We start from the raw sequence: 18,847 nt of genomic DNA, 5'->3' as shown, positions 1-18,847 counted from the left end.
TTGCCCAAGCTCTTTACAAAACAGAGTTTAGGGCTATAATGACTTAACTAAATGTGGCTGCCTTTAAGCCCTCCACAATAGTCAGCACACACAGCCCTAACTGCTGTATTCAAAGGGAGAATACCAATCAAAACACAAATATTAACTCTTTAAGTCCCTTAGGTAACTTCATGCCAAGATGAGTCATCAGTACATTAAAGACAGGGTGCCAGGACTTTGTTTACCAGCTCTAACAAAATGGGTAGCTATTTCCCCCATGCTCCCGGCACCGCCACCTTGGAGTGTAAACTCCCTTTTTCTACAAATAAGATGCACATCTAGCTAATTAAATTGGATGCCTTTGGCATGTTTCTGCCCTAAACACTTTACCCTCCATATTTACCAGGTGAGCACTGAGTGAAGTGACATGGTAGGGTAACATCTGTTCAGACAAGGAAAAAATACCTGTGCCACAACTGGCAACAGTGTTGGACTGATGGAGGGCTGTGCTTAAAACACTGCTGCCTTTAGTGTGGTTATGAAGTTACAGGCCAGACTAAAATCGTTTGCCGTGGAGGTCTCATGAGTGTCTGGAGACACTTAAACAGGGCTGGAGCCCTGGCAATGAAACCTGCTTTTCATTTTGTTGACTTGGGAACTCTGGAAATCTGCTTCAAATGAAAAAGGAGCCCTGTGTCTCTCTCTTTCCCTCGGAGTCTTTGTGGACCTGAGCTGGCTTGTCAAAGTTTAGAAAACAAAAATCTGTTTCACCATTCTCACCTCTGGTCCTCCCCAACTACCTCCCCATATCCCCAGGCACACTGAAAACACCTGACTTATAAGAACAAAAAAATAGCTTAACAATTCAAGAAAATTTTGAGCTTAATGATCAGAGAGCCTCCGTTCATCCACACTTACCCTCATGTAGAATTCTCGGCCCTCATTCCCAGATTTAATCTGGAAGATGTAATAGGCACCAGGGTAGCGGGTGGTTGCTTGCATTTGGAAAATGTCAGTGGGAACAGATCGTCCTGACACAACATCCATATCTCTGTATAGAATGGTGAAGGGCTGGTCTCTACAGCCAGGATTTTCAGCAGGACACATGCAACGGCTAATGGGGGCAAAAACGGCATTATTACTGATCAAATCCTTTCCAATCGGCCTGCGGAATTTTCTTCCTTTCTTACGATTCTCCAAGGGTAACCCTCAGATTAGTACATCCCGTTTTTAGAGTCTTTGTCCCGATCCCTGCTTTACACTTCAAAAATCCCCAACAGGTGACAACAAATTTTTTTAAAGGTATTTGTTAAGGACTTACTATGTGCTAGGCACTGTACTAAGTGCTGGGGTAGATACAAGCTAATCAGGTTCGACAAAGTCCATGTCCCACATGGGGCTCACTGTCTTAATCCCCATTTTACAGAGGAAGTAACTGAGGTAACTAAGGCAGAGAGGAGTTAAATGACTTGCCCAAGGTCACACAGCAGTCACGTCAGGCGCTGGGATTAGAACCTAGGTCCTTCTGACTCCCCAGGCCCATGCTCTATCCACTGGACCATGTTACCACGATTACTTCAGTGATACTTTCAGTTAATGATAATTTGCACATCCATTCAAGGCGTTCTGTGAAATTCCAGTTTACGGCTGGAGAAACTGAGATTCTGGAACATAAATCAATCAGTAGTGTTTTTTTGAGTGCTTACTACGTGCAGAGCACTATAGCAAGCATTAGGAAGAGTGCAATAGAATTAGTAGGCATGATCTCTGCCCTTCGAGATCATACAATTTATCTTACAAGCTAAATAGCACACATGAAGTCAGTAGTCTAAAAATGAGATGATAAATCAATTCCAAATTTACTGAGACTTGGTACTGTTAGATTCTCCTCAGTTAGAGTATTAGAGAGCTGGCTTTGGTGTATGTGTTACTTAAAGATAGATGTCTAGTAGATAGATATTTTGAAGTTTTTTTTAACCAATGATCATCTTTAATGCAACTTTACTGTAAATTGTACTTTTGGGTAAACTGAGTCTAGATCTAGGATCATTTAAATAATTGAGATAAAAATGTATCGATAAGCTTAATTATCTGCTAATTGGCATGTGTAGGCGCAGGCATGTTTTTCAGCACTCATTCTCTGCTATTAAAAAATTTCTTTGTAAAAGGAAATTAATTCTAAAGTGTGTTAGGGCTAGCTCCCTAAGGTTCCTAGTACAGCCTCACCTGCAGGAGTGGGTTTAACAAGAGGCTGATGATGCAAGATTTCCAAAAAAGAGACAATTCTATTTAATTTTCAGGCACCATATATGTATCTGAAATAGCACACTAACAGACGTGATAAAAGGCTAAAGTAGGTGAAAGGTATTACTTGACCAATTTTCAGGGAAAAGGCTCCTTCTGAGATTCTCCCCAAGTCCAAATCCAGGCCTTTTTTTTCCCCCTGTAGGAATATCCAGAAGTAGTTCCTGCTAATGGGGGAACATAAGCACGTAGCAGTTAGTTAATAGGGGTTCAATAAGTAACGGTCAAGGAAAAGCAGCAGGGCCAAGTGGATAGAGCACAGCCCTGAGAGTCAGAAGGATCTGATTTCTAATCCCAGCTCCACCACTTGTCTGCTCTGTGGCCTTAGGAAAGTCGCCTGACTGTCTCTGTGCCTCAGTTACCTTATCCGTATAATGGAGATAATGACTGTGAGCCCCACATGGGAGATGGAATGTGTCCAACCCGATTAGCTTGTATCTGCCATAGTGCTTAGTACAGTGGCTGGCATGTAGTAAGCGCTTAACAAATACCATGAAAAAATTTGTGTTCTAGATATAGGATGGGATTTAAGGGGGCAGAAAGCTAAGTTAAGAAAATAGAACTGGAAGAGGTGGGAGATTTTTTTCCAGTCTGGTCGGCCCCCAGCCACGCAGCTGTTCCAAGACCCCCAGCTCTGGTGCGCAGGACCAGTATTAACTTAACACCACGGCTCCTCCCTTTTTCTTGTCCTACCCTTCTCCTTTGCTCCCCCTGTGCAGGCACAGAAAAGGAATTCACAATTCTGGGAGAGTTTTTGTCCAAAAGAACTACTGACCACAACCATGTGTAGGAAACAGTTAGGTCACTTGAGTATTCACATATGAATACATAACAGGCAGCGGATTCTCAGGCCATTTCCAAGTTAAATTTGATGACTCCTCTCTTTTAGTTGTTCTTACTCGATTTCCCTTTCCTTTTTGTTCTCAATCGCCCAGTCTCATCAAGCCAGTTCCTCTTCCTAGGGCAGGCGCTGCAGAGTTGCGTACACATGTGGATACCTGGCAAGGCTGAGGTGGGGGAGGTGCTGAGGGTGAATAACAACTGTTGTCAAGTCTCTAATAGCTCCCAGGCCCCAGCGTAGAGAATGCCGTTTTAGGGCCAGCCTTCCAAAAGTATTCTGATTAAAGAACTACCCGGGGCCTTCTGTGAGATGGCCAGGCCCATCAGGAATCTGAAAAACAGCAGGCTAACATGACTGGCAAAGACCACAGTGGTTCCCTAGGCAATGGCCCCTGGATTATGGCACCACGGCGCCGCATCAGCAATATGCCTTGGTTATTTGACCGTAGTGTGTCTTACGTTAATCAATGTCAATCAGTGGTATTTATTGAATGCTTATTCTGTGCAGAGCACTTTACTAAGAGCTTGGGGAAGTACAATAAAACAGAGCTGTATTGTAAATAACGTGTGATAATAATAATAAAAATAATTATGGTATTTGTTAAGGGCTTACTACGTGCCAGGCACTGTTCTAAGCTCTGGGGTGGATACAAGCAAACCTGGTTGGACACAGTCCCTGTCCCACATGGGGCTCACAGTCTCAATCCCCATTTTACAGATGAGGTAACTGAGGCACAGAGAAGTGAAGTGACTTGCGCAAGGTCACACAAAAAAATCCTTGTAAAAAAAAAACACCTTGCAGCTTTTTGCCCATTGCTGCAGCCCTGCCCTGTCCATCCACTTGTTGCACTCAGTGTCCCACAGTGGGAACTCAACTGCCTGGAAAGAGAGCATTGGTGCTGCCCAAAGCATCAATTATTTCGCACAGGTTCTCTGTCCTGATGTCTCAGGACCAAGGCTTGATCATCAGTCTCAACCAGCAATTCCATCACTCATCACTAATGCCATCAACCAGACCACTATACCCTGCCTCTCACCATCTGTTAGTGAAGCCCAGAATTGAAAATTATGAGGCCTACATCTTGGCAGCCCTAAACTTAGGGCATTAAATGGTAGAATAGCAATTTATCGTGGGCAGGGAATGTGTCTGTTTTTTGTTGTATTGTACTCTCTCAAGCGCTTAATACAGTGCACTGCACACAGTAAGTGCTCAATAAATACAACCGAAGGAATGAATGAACTCCCTTGGACAATCCAGGTGAATAACCTTGAATTCAGGCCCTAGGGGAAATCAGGAAGCAACTGGAAGATAACTAAATGAACTCTGTTCATCCTCCAGTTCAGTGTTTGTGGAACACTGTAGAGGTCACTCGGAGGGTACCAGTAAATGGAAGCATATATTCTTTTGACCTCTTGATCCTGGGAACATTGGGGAAAGAGGGTTTGACCTGCTAGAGGACGTTGCGCTGTTGGTGGTTATGGATGGGACTGGGACAGGTTCAGTGGGTGGGTGATTGAAAGCTTGAGAGGAAGAAACATGTGCCTTATTTCTGTATCTTCCCAGGGCTTATTATAGTGCTATGCGCCCAGTAGGTGCTCAATAAGTACCACCGATTGGCTAGTTGATTGAGTTGGCTTAGCTGAACATTTTTGAAATCTAGTTATAATGGCGCTATGAGCTAAAAACTCATGCCTGGGTTTACACTTATTCATTGTCTTTGTGTGATTAAAATCCTTTTATTTGTACCTATTTATTTATGTATGTATTTATTTATTTATTTGGAGAAGCAGCGTGGAGCAGTGGAAAGAGCATGGGCTTTGGAGTCAGAGGTCATGGGTTCAAATCCCGGCTCCGCCAACTGTCAGCTGTGTGACTTTGGGCAAGTCACTTAACTTCTCTGTGCCTCAGTTACCTCATCTGGAAAATGAGAATTAAAACTGTGAGCCCCCCATGGGACAACCCGATCACCTTGTAACCTCCCCAGTGCTTAGAACAATGCTTTGCACATAGTAAGCACTAAACAAATACCATTATTATTATTATTATTATTACCTCCCAGCTCAGACAGTTTTCACATCACCGACCCTGGGCATCCACCACTTACTTGTCACTGATGAGGATGTACGGCTCCTCGCACCTGATTGGATTTATGCATTTGAAGCCCCCTTGCAAATTGAAGCAGGTTTGCTGCAGAACACAGGTGTGATTTCCATGCTCGCATTCATTGATGTCTGAAACACAAAAGTGGGTCAGAGAATATGCGGTAGGTGGGAACTGCCAAGACAGGGAGGACCAGTGAATAGAGGAGTTAGTCTGGTTTCTCAGATGGACGGGCTCGACCAGTGGTCTTGAGCACTTACTGTGTGTGGAACGCTGTACTTGAGAGAGTAAGGTATACCAAAGCTGGTAGACTTCTTCCTGCCCACAGAGAGCTTACGGTTTAGAGGAGAAAAACCGCAGGTCCCACCACAGGCCCACCTGGATCCTAGAGTGGAAATGAAGCCTCAGGAAGAAATGTCTGTAGGGTTAGTGCAGGGGTCTGCACACAGCAAGTGCTCAATAAATATGATTTACTAATTGATTAATTGGTAGGTTTGCCAGTGCAGAGTGAAGACCAGGAAACACAAAGACAAAGGCTGCTGACAGGTTGTTAGCTCCTCCAGTTTCTGCCATTGTTCTCTCTGGCTCCAGGAGATGCAGATAGGGTCAGGCCCTGGATTTTGGAAGTGGAGGTCAGGAGTGGAGGGTGCTTCCTTTGCAGGCCTGGTGGCTCTGGGGGCATAAGTTCTGTCCAGGTGCAAGACCTGGGCTTTCTTGAAGCTTGAGGAGAAAGGGATCAAAGCCAACCCCCAACCCTAGGAAATGCTACTGAAACCAGTGGGAAGAACTTGGCATCCTTCCAACCAGAGCAAAAACAAATTGTCTGACCCCTCCAGGGTATCATCCAGAAGGTGGAGGCAATTGCCCTTTTCTGTTTACCTTACAAGCCACTTGAATCCCCCTCCAGAGGGACAGGAGACTCCCAGAGAGCTGCAGTGAGAAGAGGAAGGATTCCCAGCAGCCAAAGACCATTTATGGAGTTCTTGGTTATAGAGTTCAATTATGTCAGGGATGACTATCGGGGAAAAAAAAAATGTCTCCAGAGTGTGGCTTCCCACTCCAACACTAAGGCAAATCCAATCTCATACAAGATAGCAAGACTAGATTGGCCAACTCTTCATAAGCTAAATTCCAGGCCTAACCTATCCTCCCTGCCTTTTAATCCTTAAGCCAGTGTGGCCAAGCTTTAGACAACAGAATGTCACCTAGACAAGGAATAGGAGAAAGATAGGGGGAGGGTGTGTTATCAGCACCTCTATTCCCAGACCTCTTCCTGCTCCCAGTACTGACAAGTTTCCATGCTGCTGCCCTGGATGCTATCCGGCCATAGGCTCTTCTTCCCTGCTGCTTTCTGCACAGGCCTGGGAGAAGTATGGCACGGTGCACAGAGGGAAACAAAGGCACGAGGTAGTCGGGGGCCGGCCAACAACAAAACCCCATGCGCTCTTGTGAACTTTGGGTCAGCCCCAGCCCTACATACGAGAATCAGTGGGAAGAGAGGTCATGCGAAGTGGCCACATGCTCAGAGCAGGGGGTGAACTTGGAGGGTTCACAGGCCACTGAAGTCCACCTGGCAGTCCACACGAGGCATCCATGACCTGCAGTTGAATCAAGTTTCCCCGAAACTTGGCAACTTCAGGAACAGCAATGCAAGGTTTGACCCTGACGGGGGAGCCAGATGCCAAATTTTCAGCGGGGCACAACTCCCTTTCCTTACCTTGACAACTCCTGTTATCATCCAACAGAATGTAGCCAGGAGGGCAGGAGCAGTAGTAAGTTCCAGGCTCATTCACACATTCATGTTGGCACAGGAACTCAGAGAAACTGCATTCGTCCATATCTAGGGAGACACAAGGCCAGGTGCCACTTAGTAGTGAAGCAGCATGGTGTATTGGATTAGATGCCAGACCTGGGAATCAGAAGGTCATGGGTTCTAATCCTGGCTCCTCCACTTGACTGCTGTGTCACCTTAGGCAAGTAATCTCACTTCTCTGGGCCTCAGTCCACTCATCTGTAAAATGGGGATTGAAACTGTGAGCCCCCAACGTGGGATAGGGACTGTGTCCACCCCAATCTGCTTGTATCCACCCCAGTGCTCAGTACAGTGCCTGGCACATAGTAAGCACTTAACACATACCACAGTTATCATTATTATTATTATTAATATTAGTAAAACTGAAATTTCCTTTTCAGGGATCTGCAGGGCCAGACAGTATATATGTATATATGTTTGTACATATTTATTACTCTATTTACTTTACTTGTACATATGTATTCTATTTATTTTATTTTGTTAATATGTTTTGTTTTGTTGTCTGTCTCCCCCTTCTAGACTGTGAGCCCACTGTTGGGTAGGGACCGTCTCTAGATGTTGCCAACTTGTACTTCCCAAGCGCTTAGTACAGTGCTCTGCACACAGTAAGTGCTCAATAAATATGATTTAATGAATGAATGAATGAATGCTCTGTTCAGCCCCCTCCTTGGCTTGTAAATAGAGAGGATCTAGGCTGTAGTTAAGTTCCAAATTGGACAAGTCCTTATAGCGAGGGTGTACTTGTTCCATTCAGGCCTGGAGCTACTGTTGGTCTGGGGGCTCCCTCTGAAGATGGAGGACCACATCCAGCCCCATTTCTTTGCTCCTCTTTGTCCTCATCTAACCCAGATAGTGGTGTCAGGGCGGCGGGCAGACGTAAATTGTTTCATCTGAAGGAATGAAAGAGGGACTTCTCCAGGGGGATAATGCTGCTTATTTTAAAACTCCAACTAATTTCACAAACCACATGAGAGGGAAAATGTTTGAAGGCCCTTTTATTTGGGAGCTAAGTCTTCTTGGTGCTTGTCTTGTTTGGATCCTCCCCCTGTATTGGAATCAGCTGCCACGGTGGTGGTTTGTGAATGATGCTTGGGCGGAGGCATTATTCAGCACTGGGGCTCAGCAGTAAGTGTTCTTTGGACCTTTCTGTGGACAAGGAGGGTGGGGATGGGGAAGAAGAAAGCCATTGTGCATGTTATTTTACAATTCCTCAATGTCAGTCCCACCAGGGGATGTTTAAGTGTTCCAGATGAACTGAACTATTCATCACACAGTTTGGCAATGAAACTTTCTTCTGAGCAGCATTAAAACATCCCCCCCTAAAAAACATGTTTTCATTTCATTTGTTTTCAGAAAGGTTGCTTTCACTAATTTCCCTTGTGACATATCCTCAGATTACACTCAATTCAAAGGTTGCTAGCAGCTAGAATTACTCTGGTAGGCCCCTTTGCAAGTAAGGGTTCTCTTTCCTGATCTGAAAATAGCAGGTGCTATAGACCTGAAGCCTCTTACCCCGGTCAAGGAAGTAGACTTTCTCCAATCACTTGGCTTTTGTGGTGATGTGCAAATGAGTGTAGTTTTCTTCTGTTGAAAATTCCTAGGTTGAGATTCTGATTTCTAATGAATCAAATCTAGTCTGAAAAATCTGCTTCTCCATTCCTCCTAAAATAATGAGCGACATCGGTCTAAGACCCCTTCACTATGGGAGGAAGGCAGCATGGAGGAGAGAGATTGTAGATTGAAGCTACCAGAACAGGTTTGGACCCTCAGTAGAACCAGAGCTGAAGCTGAGATGAGCAGAGCGAGGCTACCAGTGGAACCACCTTTCCGATTGGTTGGGGGCCTAGGAGGATCGCAGTGGTGGGGTGATGAGTCCATCCTAGTTTGGGGGAGAGGGAAGACTCCTGGGCTCACTGAATCTTGTTTTGCATGGTGGGGGCAGTGGGAGGAGGAGGTTTCTATTTCAGATGTGGAGAGAGGTTGGTGTCTGGAGGGAGGTTGGTGTCATTTGGACCTCCTCTGCCTTCACCTCCTTATTATCTTATGTCTTCTAAAGCCTTGGTGCCCTGAGTAGATCCACTTGGATACAACAGAAACGAAGCAATGTTCAAATGGTTGAAAATAAAAAAAAATAGCACTGGTAAGCTCCTATAAGTAGCTCATGTCTATCTGCTCAATTGTATTCGTCCCATTGCTTAGTACCTTTCTCTGCACATAGAAAGCACTCCATAAATAACATTGATTGATTGAAGGAGGGACAGGGAGAAAAAAGGAGGGACAGAGAAACCAAGACATCATCTCGGCCTGAGATTTCAACCAGTTCTAGACTCTGGCTGCTTTTCCCAGCCTGGAGCCAAAAGCAGCATGTCAAACCAAGCCCTCACACTTCACTCTTCTAATACTAACCTTCTCACTGTACTTCGACCTCACTTATCTCGCCATCGACCCCTCACCCAAGTCCTCCCTCTGGCTGGAACACCCTCCCTCTTCAAATCCAACGGAAATTACTCTCCCCCACCTTCAAAGCTTTATTGAAGGCACATCTCTCCCAAGAGGCTTTCCCTAAGCTCCCCCTTTCCTCTTCTCCCAATCCCTTCTGTGTCACCCTGACTTACTCCCTTTGCTCATCCCCCCTCCCAGCCCCACAGCAGTTATGTGCATATCTGTAATTGATTTACGTATATTAATGTCTGGCTCCCGCTCTAGACTGTAAGCTTGTTGTGGGCGGGAAATGTGTCTGTTTATTGTTATATTGTACTTTCTCAATCGCTTAGTACAGTGCTCTGCACACAGTAAGTCATCAATAAATACATTTGAATGAATGGCTGAATGAATGAGAAACATTGTTCCCTGCTCTTTCCTTTCCTGGAGCCCCAAAGGCTGTGGATTCTGGGGGAGGGGCAGAGGAAACCATCATCATCAATGGTATTTATTGGGTGCTTATTGGGTGCAGAACAGGGTGCCTTAGAAGGGGAGAAAGATATTAATATAGATTCATAATTTCTACCATAAATACATAATTTACAACCAGGGGTCTTTGCCTTAGAGGGGGGGGGGTGCCCTAAGGAGCTTAGAGTGGTTCTAGGAAGCCTCAGACCTTCAAGGACAGAAACAGTAATCAGCTGATTGACTGAATTGTTTCCCACTCCTGATTCTCCACTGAGCAATTCCTATTGGAGGTCTCATGGCCCAGGCTTGTTGGCAAGCACCACATGAGAGAAGCAGCATGATCTAGTGGCCAAGCCCATTCTTGGGAGTCAGAGGATGTGGGTTCTAATCCCAGCTCCACCACTTGTCTGCTGTGTGACCTTGGGCAAGTCATTTCACTTCTCTGTGCCTCAGTTACCTCATCTGTAAAATGGGGATTGAGACCGTGAGCCCCGCGTGGGACAGGGACTGTGTCCAACCTGAGTTGCCTGTATCCACCCCAGGGCTTAGTACAGTGCTTGGCACATAGTAAGCACTTAACAAATACCATAATGAATTAACAAATACCATAATTAATAACTTTGTATCTACCTCACTGCTGAGCTTATAGAAAGCACTTAATAAATACCACAAATATTAGTAGTAGTAGTATATTGTCCAGGGCAACAGGACAGATTGTAAAGATCCCCTTCAGTAGTCATATCAAGGATGAGAAGGAGGGTAACTATCACAATGTTCTTCCAAGCACCTTTCAGTGCCTGCTGGAGACATAAAAGTGGACTGGGTGGGTGTTTGGTCTGCCCTAAGACAATACTGCTTCTGTACTTACATTCTTTTGAGCTGAAAAAGGAGAAAACTGAACAATAAGGGAAACATTAGGCGAGGCAACAAGTTCAAACAGTGTCTTCTTTGGATTGCCAGGACAGCTCTTTCAGACTAGACGTGAAGTTTACCGATGGACTTGAGCTCCCACTCATAAATCTATTCTGATGAATAGAAAAATCCATCTCCTCTCCAAACATTAGTTCTCCTTTACTACATTAGTGGTTTTAGCCACAATCCACCTCAAAGAACGCAGGGTCCAGGGTAAGTACAAGTTCAGGCAGGGGAGAGTTACAGGGAGGACTCTCTAGTTAAACTTGATTTTTCTCCCCCCGTTACCAGTTTGCATCTGTTCTGTGTAAATGAAAAAAAAAAAAAACAAACCACTTTGGTTGGAAAGGCAGCCCGCCAGCTCTGAAGTAAGAAGGGTCTCAAAGAGGTTGGGAGGGAACATCTGCGAAAAACAGGCACTTCCTGAGTGCCCCTTCTATCCCTCGCCGTCCAGTTCCCTCGATCATTTAAACACAGTGAAAAAAACACCCAGAAGTCCATTACCACTGCAGTTAACGCCATCATCTGCGAGTTCATATCCGGGGTCACAGCGGCAGAGGAAGGAGCCGTAGGTGTTGACACAGTTTTGCACACAGGGGTTTTCTGTCATACACTCGTTTACATCTGTGGGAAACCAATGCTCGTCAATGACATTTCTCAAGACAAAGTTCTAAATTGATCCCGTGGTATGCCATTGAATAAATGTTCAGCACAAGAGCCAGACAGTGAGGTTTATGCCCCCTTAGTAACTGCTTCAGTCTTATATCAATATGAGATATAGAGGTCTACACGTTAGTTCTGGACTATTTAGATAGTTACCTCCCTAGAGGCAGAGAAATAGAGCAGAAGGCTAGAAGGACTAGGGGAAGCATCATGGCCTAGTAGAAAAAGCACAGTCCTGAGAGTCAGAGGAACTGGGTTCTAATCCTGGCTCTGCCACTTTTTTTTAATGGCATTTTCAAGCACTGAACTAGCACTGGAGTAGATACAAGCTGATCAGGTTGGACGCAGTCCATGTGGGACTCATGGTTTTAATGCCCATTTTACAAATGAGGAAACTGAGACATAAAGAAGTTTAGTGACTTGCCTAAGGTAACATAAAAGACAAGCAGTAGAGCCCGGATTAGAACTCAGGTCCTCTGACTCCCAGGTTCATACTCTTTCCACTAGGCCAGGCTGCTTCTTGTGCCACTTGTCTGCTTTGTGACCTTGGACAAGTCACTTAACTTCTCTGTGCCTTGATTCCCTCATCTGCAAAATGGGGATTAAGACTGTGAGCACCATGTGGGACATGGACTTGTCCAACCTGATTAGCTTGTATCTACTCCAGGGCTTAGGACAGTGCCTGACACAAAGTAAGCACTTGAGAAAATCCCATTTTTTATAAAGATCTTTTGTGCTCCAGTCCAGCTCTAGGGTGTCTATGATTATCTAAAGTTCCATCTACCCCAGGTGGAACTTTCCATAGAGATGTTTTGGTTGTCACAGAAATTATAAAACCTTCTTAATGCTAAGTAAATCTGTTCAGGGCAATTAATCAGAAAGCAAAGGATCATTCTTAGGGCCCTCCTGGCCCCCGTTTCTGGGTGGGAATAGCTCTTTCTAGGCTACCATTTAGAGGGGAAAGAGTAAAAAGCCCTGGGCAAGGAAGGGAGGTAAGTTCACCTCCTTCAGCTTCCAGTCTCTACAATTCTGTCATCACCCAGACCCTGATGCTAACCACAGTGGACAGTCCACTCTGGCCTTCCCTCCATCCTTCCCTCCCTCTCTCCCAAATCAAGATGCCAGTGCCATTTGACGCCTACTACGAGGTCGAACAGATCATGGATATTTGGTTTGAGAGCTGAGAATCAGACTATTGGTCTCTGAGCTGTGAGGAGCCTGAAGTCCTGCTCTTCTAGGCACAGCATCTTACTGCTTTTTCTTTCGATTTCATGTAGTTCTTGTCTTTTAGGTTGTTTTAGTATTTTATCATTTCATCTTCCCTTATGTGTCTGTCACCCATCCCCTTGCCTCACTTTTATTCTCAAACTGTGAGTCCCTTGAGGGCCAGGGACTGTGTCTACTTTACACCTAGGGAGTCTTTCCCTGGGCCTAGTACACTGTTTGGCACAGAATAACTGCTTAATAAATACTTTTACTGCTACTATCACTACTAATATGAGGATCTGTCCTTGCCTTAATAATAATAATAAAACTAATAACAACAACAATAATAATTGTGGTATTTGCTAAACTTTTACTATGTACCAGGCACTGTACTAAGTACGGGTGTGGATACAAGATAACTGGATTGGACCCAATCCCTGTCCCACAAGGGCTCATAGTCTTAATTGCCATTTTATAAATGAAGTAACTGTGGCTTAGAGGAGTGAAGTGACTTGCCCAGGGTCATACAGCCGACAAGTGGCAGAGTCAGGATTAGCATCCAGGTCCTTTGACTCCCAGGCCGGTGCTCTTTCCGCAAGGCTACATTGCTTACTAGCAGCAGCTCCCATGGAGCAGGAAAATCTGGGCTGGCCAACCCATTCAAAGCCCTGCAACTGAAACCACTGATGACCTGCTGATCAGGAGATCCAGGATCACTGACTGGGCAGGTTTCCTTGGCTTTGCATTGGCGGGATCCCATAGAGAAGCAGCGTGGCTCAGTGGAAAGAGCCTGGGCTTTGGAGTCAGAGGTCATGGGTTCAAATCCCGGCTCTGCAGTTGTCAGCTGTGTGACTTTGGGCAAGTCACTTAACTTCTCTGTGTCTCAGTTCCCTCATCTGTAAAATGGGGATTAAGACTGTGAGCACCACGTGGGACAATCTGATCTTGTATCCCCCCAGCGCTTAGAACAGTGCTTTGCACATAGTAAGCGCTTAACAAATACCAAAATTATTACTATTATTATTCCAGCCCTCTGTGCAGCAGGCCCAATGTCCTGCTGCTTCTGGGAGAGGGGGGACACAGCTTCCCAGCTCTCTGGATTCACTGGCTCCTAAACCACAGGCTGGATTGGACCCAATCCCTGTCCCACAAGGGCTCATAGTCTTAATTGCCATTTTATAAATGAAGAAACTGTGGCTCAGAGGAGTGAAGTGACTTGCCCAAGGTCATACAGCTGACAAGTGGCAGAGTTGGGATTAGCATCCAGGTCCTCAGTTATCTCATCTGTAAAATGGGAATTGAGACTGTGAGCCCCACGTGGGACAGGGACTGTGTCCAACCAGATTGGCATATATCCCAGCACTCAGGACAGTATCTGGCACATAGTAAGCGCTTAACAAATACTGTAAAAAAACCCACAAGTGAGACTTCTTGGAACGTTTTCTTGAGCCGCATTGTAGTGGAGATGGACAAGAACCCTGGCTCAGGCAACTCGGTACTGATTCTTCTTGTTTACCTAGCTGTTTTGTTAGGATCCAAGTGATTTAGGTAATCTCCACTACACAGCGTGACCAGACCAAAAGCTGTAGGGGAAAATAAATGACCCATGATGTCACTGAGGAAACTGTCCTTGTGAAAGCTGATGGGCTCCTGTGAAACAAAGACCTCATTTTGTGTCTACAATACCGCTGCCGACTAGCTGTCAGAGAGGAGGAGTTTGGTACTGTACTTGCCCTAATTTCTGGGATCTGAAGGCTACATGCACTTCCTGAGTACAGACCTTTCAGCTGGGAACTCAGCTGTGCCAAGGGATTATTTGTTTTTCTTCCTTATCAGTGACTGAATTGATTTATAGGAAAATCAGAATATGTTTTTGTTTAGTTCTGTTTTTGTTGGGGCAGGGAAGGTCATGGGGAGGGGGTGAGGAGAAAGGTGGAAAGGGCATTTATACACCAAAGTTCTCTTTGAATTCCAACCCAGAATCTCTCTAAACCGGTGGAGGATTGCATACATATTTCTGAAGGTTGGAATTCTTTCTGAAGTAAGGAATGAGAGCGCTTTGGAATCTCACTCCCAAACCATAGTCACGCTTGAGCTGATGAAGCCCTCCGATGGCGATGGCAGAGCTTCAAATGACCACATTAGCCCTATCAGCCTACCAACCGAACGGGACTTGTATGCAACTTTATTCTATTTCAATTCCCCTAAGCGGCTGGGACCCAGAATCCACTTGTTGGAGCTTTCAGAAGAACTTTAGGGATCCAAAGCCCTGAGGATGAGCTCCTGCCATTTTAGAGGTACCTTGGCATGATCGTCCATCCTCGTTCAAGGTAAAGCCAGGGTTGCACGTGCAGGAATAGGAGCCAGGGACGTTGGCGCACAGCTGTTGGCAGTAACCATAGCGACATTCATCTATGTCTGGAAATACGAAAACAGGGAAAAAATGAACGGTTGCGTCATTCTTCTTGCCTCAAGTGGGAATTGCTCTCTACTGAACACAATCCAAAGTAAAGCAAACTGATGCAGAACTTCTATTAGGATGATAACAATGTGGATGCAATAAGAAAGCCCCAACTGACCTACTTTTTAAGTACAAAACTCTGAGAGCCAATATTGGCCAGGGCACCAACTAATTAAGAGAGTACACACAGTACACCTTGAGTGTGTGTGGTTTTGGTAGTGTAGAAGGTGTGGCTGGCTCCCTGAAAGAAGATTGGAGGTATTGGGGAAATAAAGAGAGAATTACTGCCTCACTTATCTTGGGATCCATAACTGTGCTCCCCAAACTGAGCAGGACTAAAATTTCCCCAGGCGGCCAAAAGATGTCCCTTTTTTTATAGTATCTGCTAAGTGCTTACTATGTGCCAGGCACAGCTCTAACAGTCCATGTCCCACGTGGGGCTCATAGTCTTAATCCCCATTTTACAGATGAGGTAACTGAGGAACAGAGAAGTTAAGTGATTTGCTCAAGGTTACACAGCAGACAAGTGGCAGAGCCAGGATTAGCACCCAAGTCCTTCTGACTCTCAGGCCCATGCTCTAGCCACTAGACCACTCTGTTCCTCTGAAATGTAACACATTTTACCTGCTGATTCATCTGCACATAAACACACACAATCATACACACACACATAGTGAAGCTGTATGGCCTAGTGGCAAGAGCCACAGCACCTGTATATATGTATATATGTTTGTGCATATTTATTATGCTATTTATTTATTTTACTCGTATATATTTATTCTATTTATTTTATTTTGTTAATATGTTTTGTTTGTTGTCTGTCTCCCCCTTCTAGACTGCGAGCCCGCTGTTGGGTAGGGACCGTCTCTAGATGTTGCCAACTTGTACTTCCCAAGCACCTAGTACAGTGCTCTGCACACAGTAAGCACTCAATAAATACGATTGAATGAATGAATGAATGAAAGACAACAGGCTTGGGAATTAGAGGCCAGGGGTTCTAATCCTGGCTCCGTCATTTGTCCGCTGTGTGACCTTGGGCAAATCACTTCACTTTCCTGTGCCTCAGTAAAATGGGGATTAAGACTGTGAGCCCCACGTAGTGCAACTTGATTACCTTATATCTACTGCAGCGCTTAGAACAGTGCTTGGAACATAGTAAGAGCTTAAAAAATACTATCATTATTTTCATTATTATTATTAATGCCATCACTTTCAGTCTTGACTCAGCAAATGAAGCAAATTCCTCTATGTCCCTTCTGCAAGGAAGTCACTGACAGGTGGTTTGGCTGCCTGAAGTGGAGCCAGAGAGCCAGTGAGAAGTAGCTTTTTAATGTCATATTAGTTCTCCAGCTCAGGTGTTCAGAAAATAATCAATCAATCATGTTTATTGAGCACTTACTGTGAGCAGAGCACTGTACTAAGTACTTGGGAGAGTTGAATCTAACAGAGGTGGTAAAAATGTTCCGTGCCCACAAGGAGCTTACAGTCTAGAAATACTTCTGCTAGATCTCTGACTGTTCCACCATCACATGTAGGTGTCCCTACATTATGGTAGCGTCGGGGGGGGCGGGCAGTAAGAAGGGCAGTAGAACATCATTGACTAAGCTCCCCATTTTCCTTTTCTCCTACTCTCTTCTGCATCACCCTGACTTGTTCACTGTATTCATCCCCACTTTCAGCCCCACAGCGCTTAAGTACATATTTGTAATAATAATAATAATAATAATGGCATTTATTAAACACTTACTATGTGCAAAGCACTGTTCTAAGCACTGAACATTAATGTCAGTCTCCCCCTCTAGACTTTAAGCTCGTTGTGGGCAGGGAATGTGTCTATTATATCATACTCATCATTATTATTATTATATGTTGCCAACTTGTACTTCCCAAGCGCTTAGTACAGTGCTCTGCACACAGTAAGTGCTCAATAAATACGATTGATTGATTGATTGATTGATTTGCACACAGTAACCACTAAATAAATACAACTGAATGAAAAAAATACGATCGACTGACTGACTGACAGACTGAATGAATGAATGAATGAGCTTTCACCAAAGAGATTACAAGGTGTGGCCCTGTGAGTTGTGGGCATTTTAGAGGTTTCTTTCCCTCAATCATTGCTATTCTTTGGAGAAATTCTTTTTCTCCACACTGCGAGGGCGTGAGTTAGCCTAAATTATGAAAGGAATCCATAGCATAGCTGAAACAGCGCTCATCGTTGAAGTAATTAACAACCAATATATTCAGCTGTCAAAAACAGAAGACAAATCTAGCCTCCAGAGAGCATAATGTAAGTTTACTATTTGAAGGCATATGGTTCCAATAAACACCATGGAGGAAGTCACAAATGGATTCACTACTTGCATCAGAGTCGAAATAAAACACGTCCTAAAAATGTCTTTTTCCCCGTGTGTTTAGGTCTCTTTCCTAAGGAAATGTGATCGTTCTCATCTATGGATTGTGCTTTGTTTCCCTCTCACCATTCCATCACTCCAACCCAGATTCGTCCCCACTTGGCCTTCACTGAGTCCACGGCAGCAGCATCCCTGATTCAGATTAGAAATCCCTCTCCATTGATGCATTAGTGAAACTCGCTCTCCCTATGGATTGAAGATTCCAGCATTTCGGATTAGACCTGGGAATGATGCCAATCCTGCCCCCAAGCCTCACCCCATCAGTCGTACACCAACCTGTCTGCTAGACCGTGAGCTCCTGGAGGGCAGGAATTGTGTCTACAGATTCTATTGCACTCTCTCAAGTGCTCAGTACAATGCTCTCCATGGAGTAAGTGCTCAATAAATACCATTGATTGATTGATAATCAACACATCCATCCCCCTACATAAGAATCTTTAAAATTTTTTAAGCGCATTCTCTTTCCTCAGGATTCAAGAAATCTTCCTTCACACCATCTCATTTTACACAAACGTGCGTGCACACAAGCACACAGAACCCCCTTCCTGTAGGAGAAATTTCTGCCAACATTTTCAACTAGGGCCTAGATGTGTTCTTTTGATCTTTTGAAATGAGTCTGGCTTTTCTTTAAGAACAGAGGGGAGACTTTGGTGGTGCAGGAGCAAAAATGCTCAACTAAAGTGGGCAGAGCCCAGGACCGGCCCACCCTAGCCTAGCTAGCCACTACAGTTTGGCTCCCACTGTCCCTCCCTGCCACCCCCTCTAGACTGTAAACTCGTTGTGGGCATTCATTCATTCATTCAATCGTATTTATTAAGCACTTACTTTGTGCAGAGCACTGTACTAAGCACTTGGGAAGTACAAGTTGGCAACATATAGAGACGATCCCTACCCAACAGTGGGCTAGAGAACATGTGTACCAACTCTGTTATATTGTACTCCCCCAAGCGCTTAGTACAGCGCTCTGCACACAGTAAGAACTTGCTAAATACAATTGATTGATTGAGCCCAGCCCTGGGCCCTTCCTGGGGCTGTTTTCATGGTCAGGTGGCATATGCAATCCCAGAGGCTCTCCCTCTCTGTCCCCTCGTTCATGCCATTCCCTGGGGCCTGGAATTCCCCCACTAGACTGTAAGCTCCTTGTAGGTGGGAGAACGTGTCTACCAAATTCTACTGGATTGTACTCTCCCAAGTCCTAGTACAGTGCTCTGTACACAGTGAGCACTCAATGAATACCATTAATTGATTGTCTCAAATCTGAC

General features: G+C 44.9%; 1 protein-coding gene across 2 annotated transcripts in view; it reads right to left on the bottom strand.

Moving 5' to 3' along the window:
- FBLN5 (fibulin 5) overlaps positions 1-18,847 on the bottom strand; it is a 90,524-nt gene that overhangs the window by 8,448 nt on the left and 63,229 nt on the right. For both annotated transcript variants that reach the window (XM_038769206.1, XM_038769282.1), the window contains exons 6-10: positions 15,009-15,125; positions 11,343-11,462; positions 6,942-7,064; positions 5,229-5,355; positions 898-1,093 (exon numbers count right to left, since the gene is read on the bottom strand). In XM_038769206.1, coding sequence (XP_038625134.1) covers positions 898-1,093; positions 5,229-5,355; positions 6,942-7,064; positions 11,343-11,462; positions 15,009-15,125 — 683 coding nt within the window. The remainder of the gene's footprint in view (positions 1-897; positions 1,094-5,228; positions 5,356-6,941; positions 7,065-11,342; positions 11,463-15,008; positions 15,126-18,847) is intronic.

This window comes from Tachyglossus aculeatus, chromosome 1, assembly GCF_015852505.1.
Source record: "Tachyglossus aculeatus isolate mTacAcu1 chromosome 1, mTacAcu1.pri, whole genome shotgun sequence".
In the NCBI taxonomy this organism is placed as follows: domain Eukaryota; kingdom Metazoa; phylum Chordata; class Mammalia; order Monotremata; family Tachyglossidae; genus Tachyglossus; species Tachyglossus aculeatus.
Note: the sequence above shows the minus strand (reverse complement) of the source record. Positions and strands in the feature narration are given on the sequence as shown.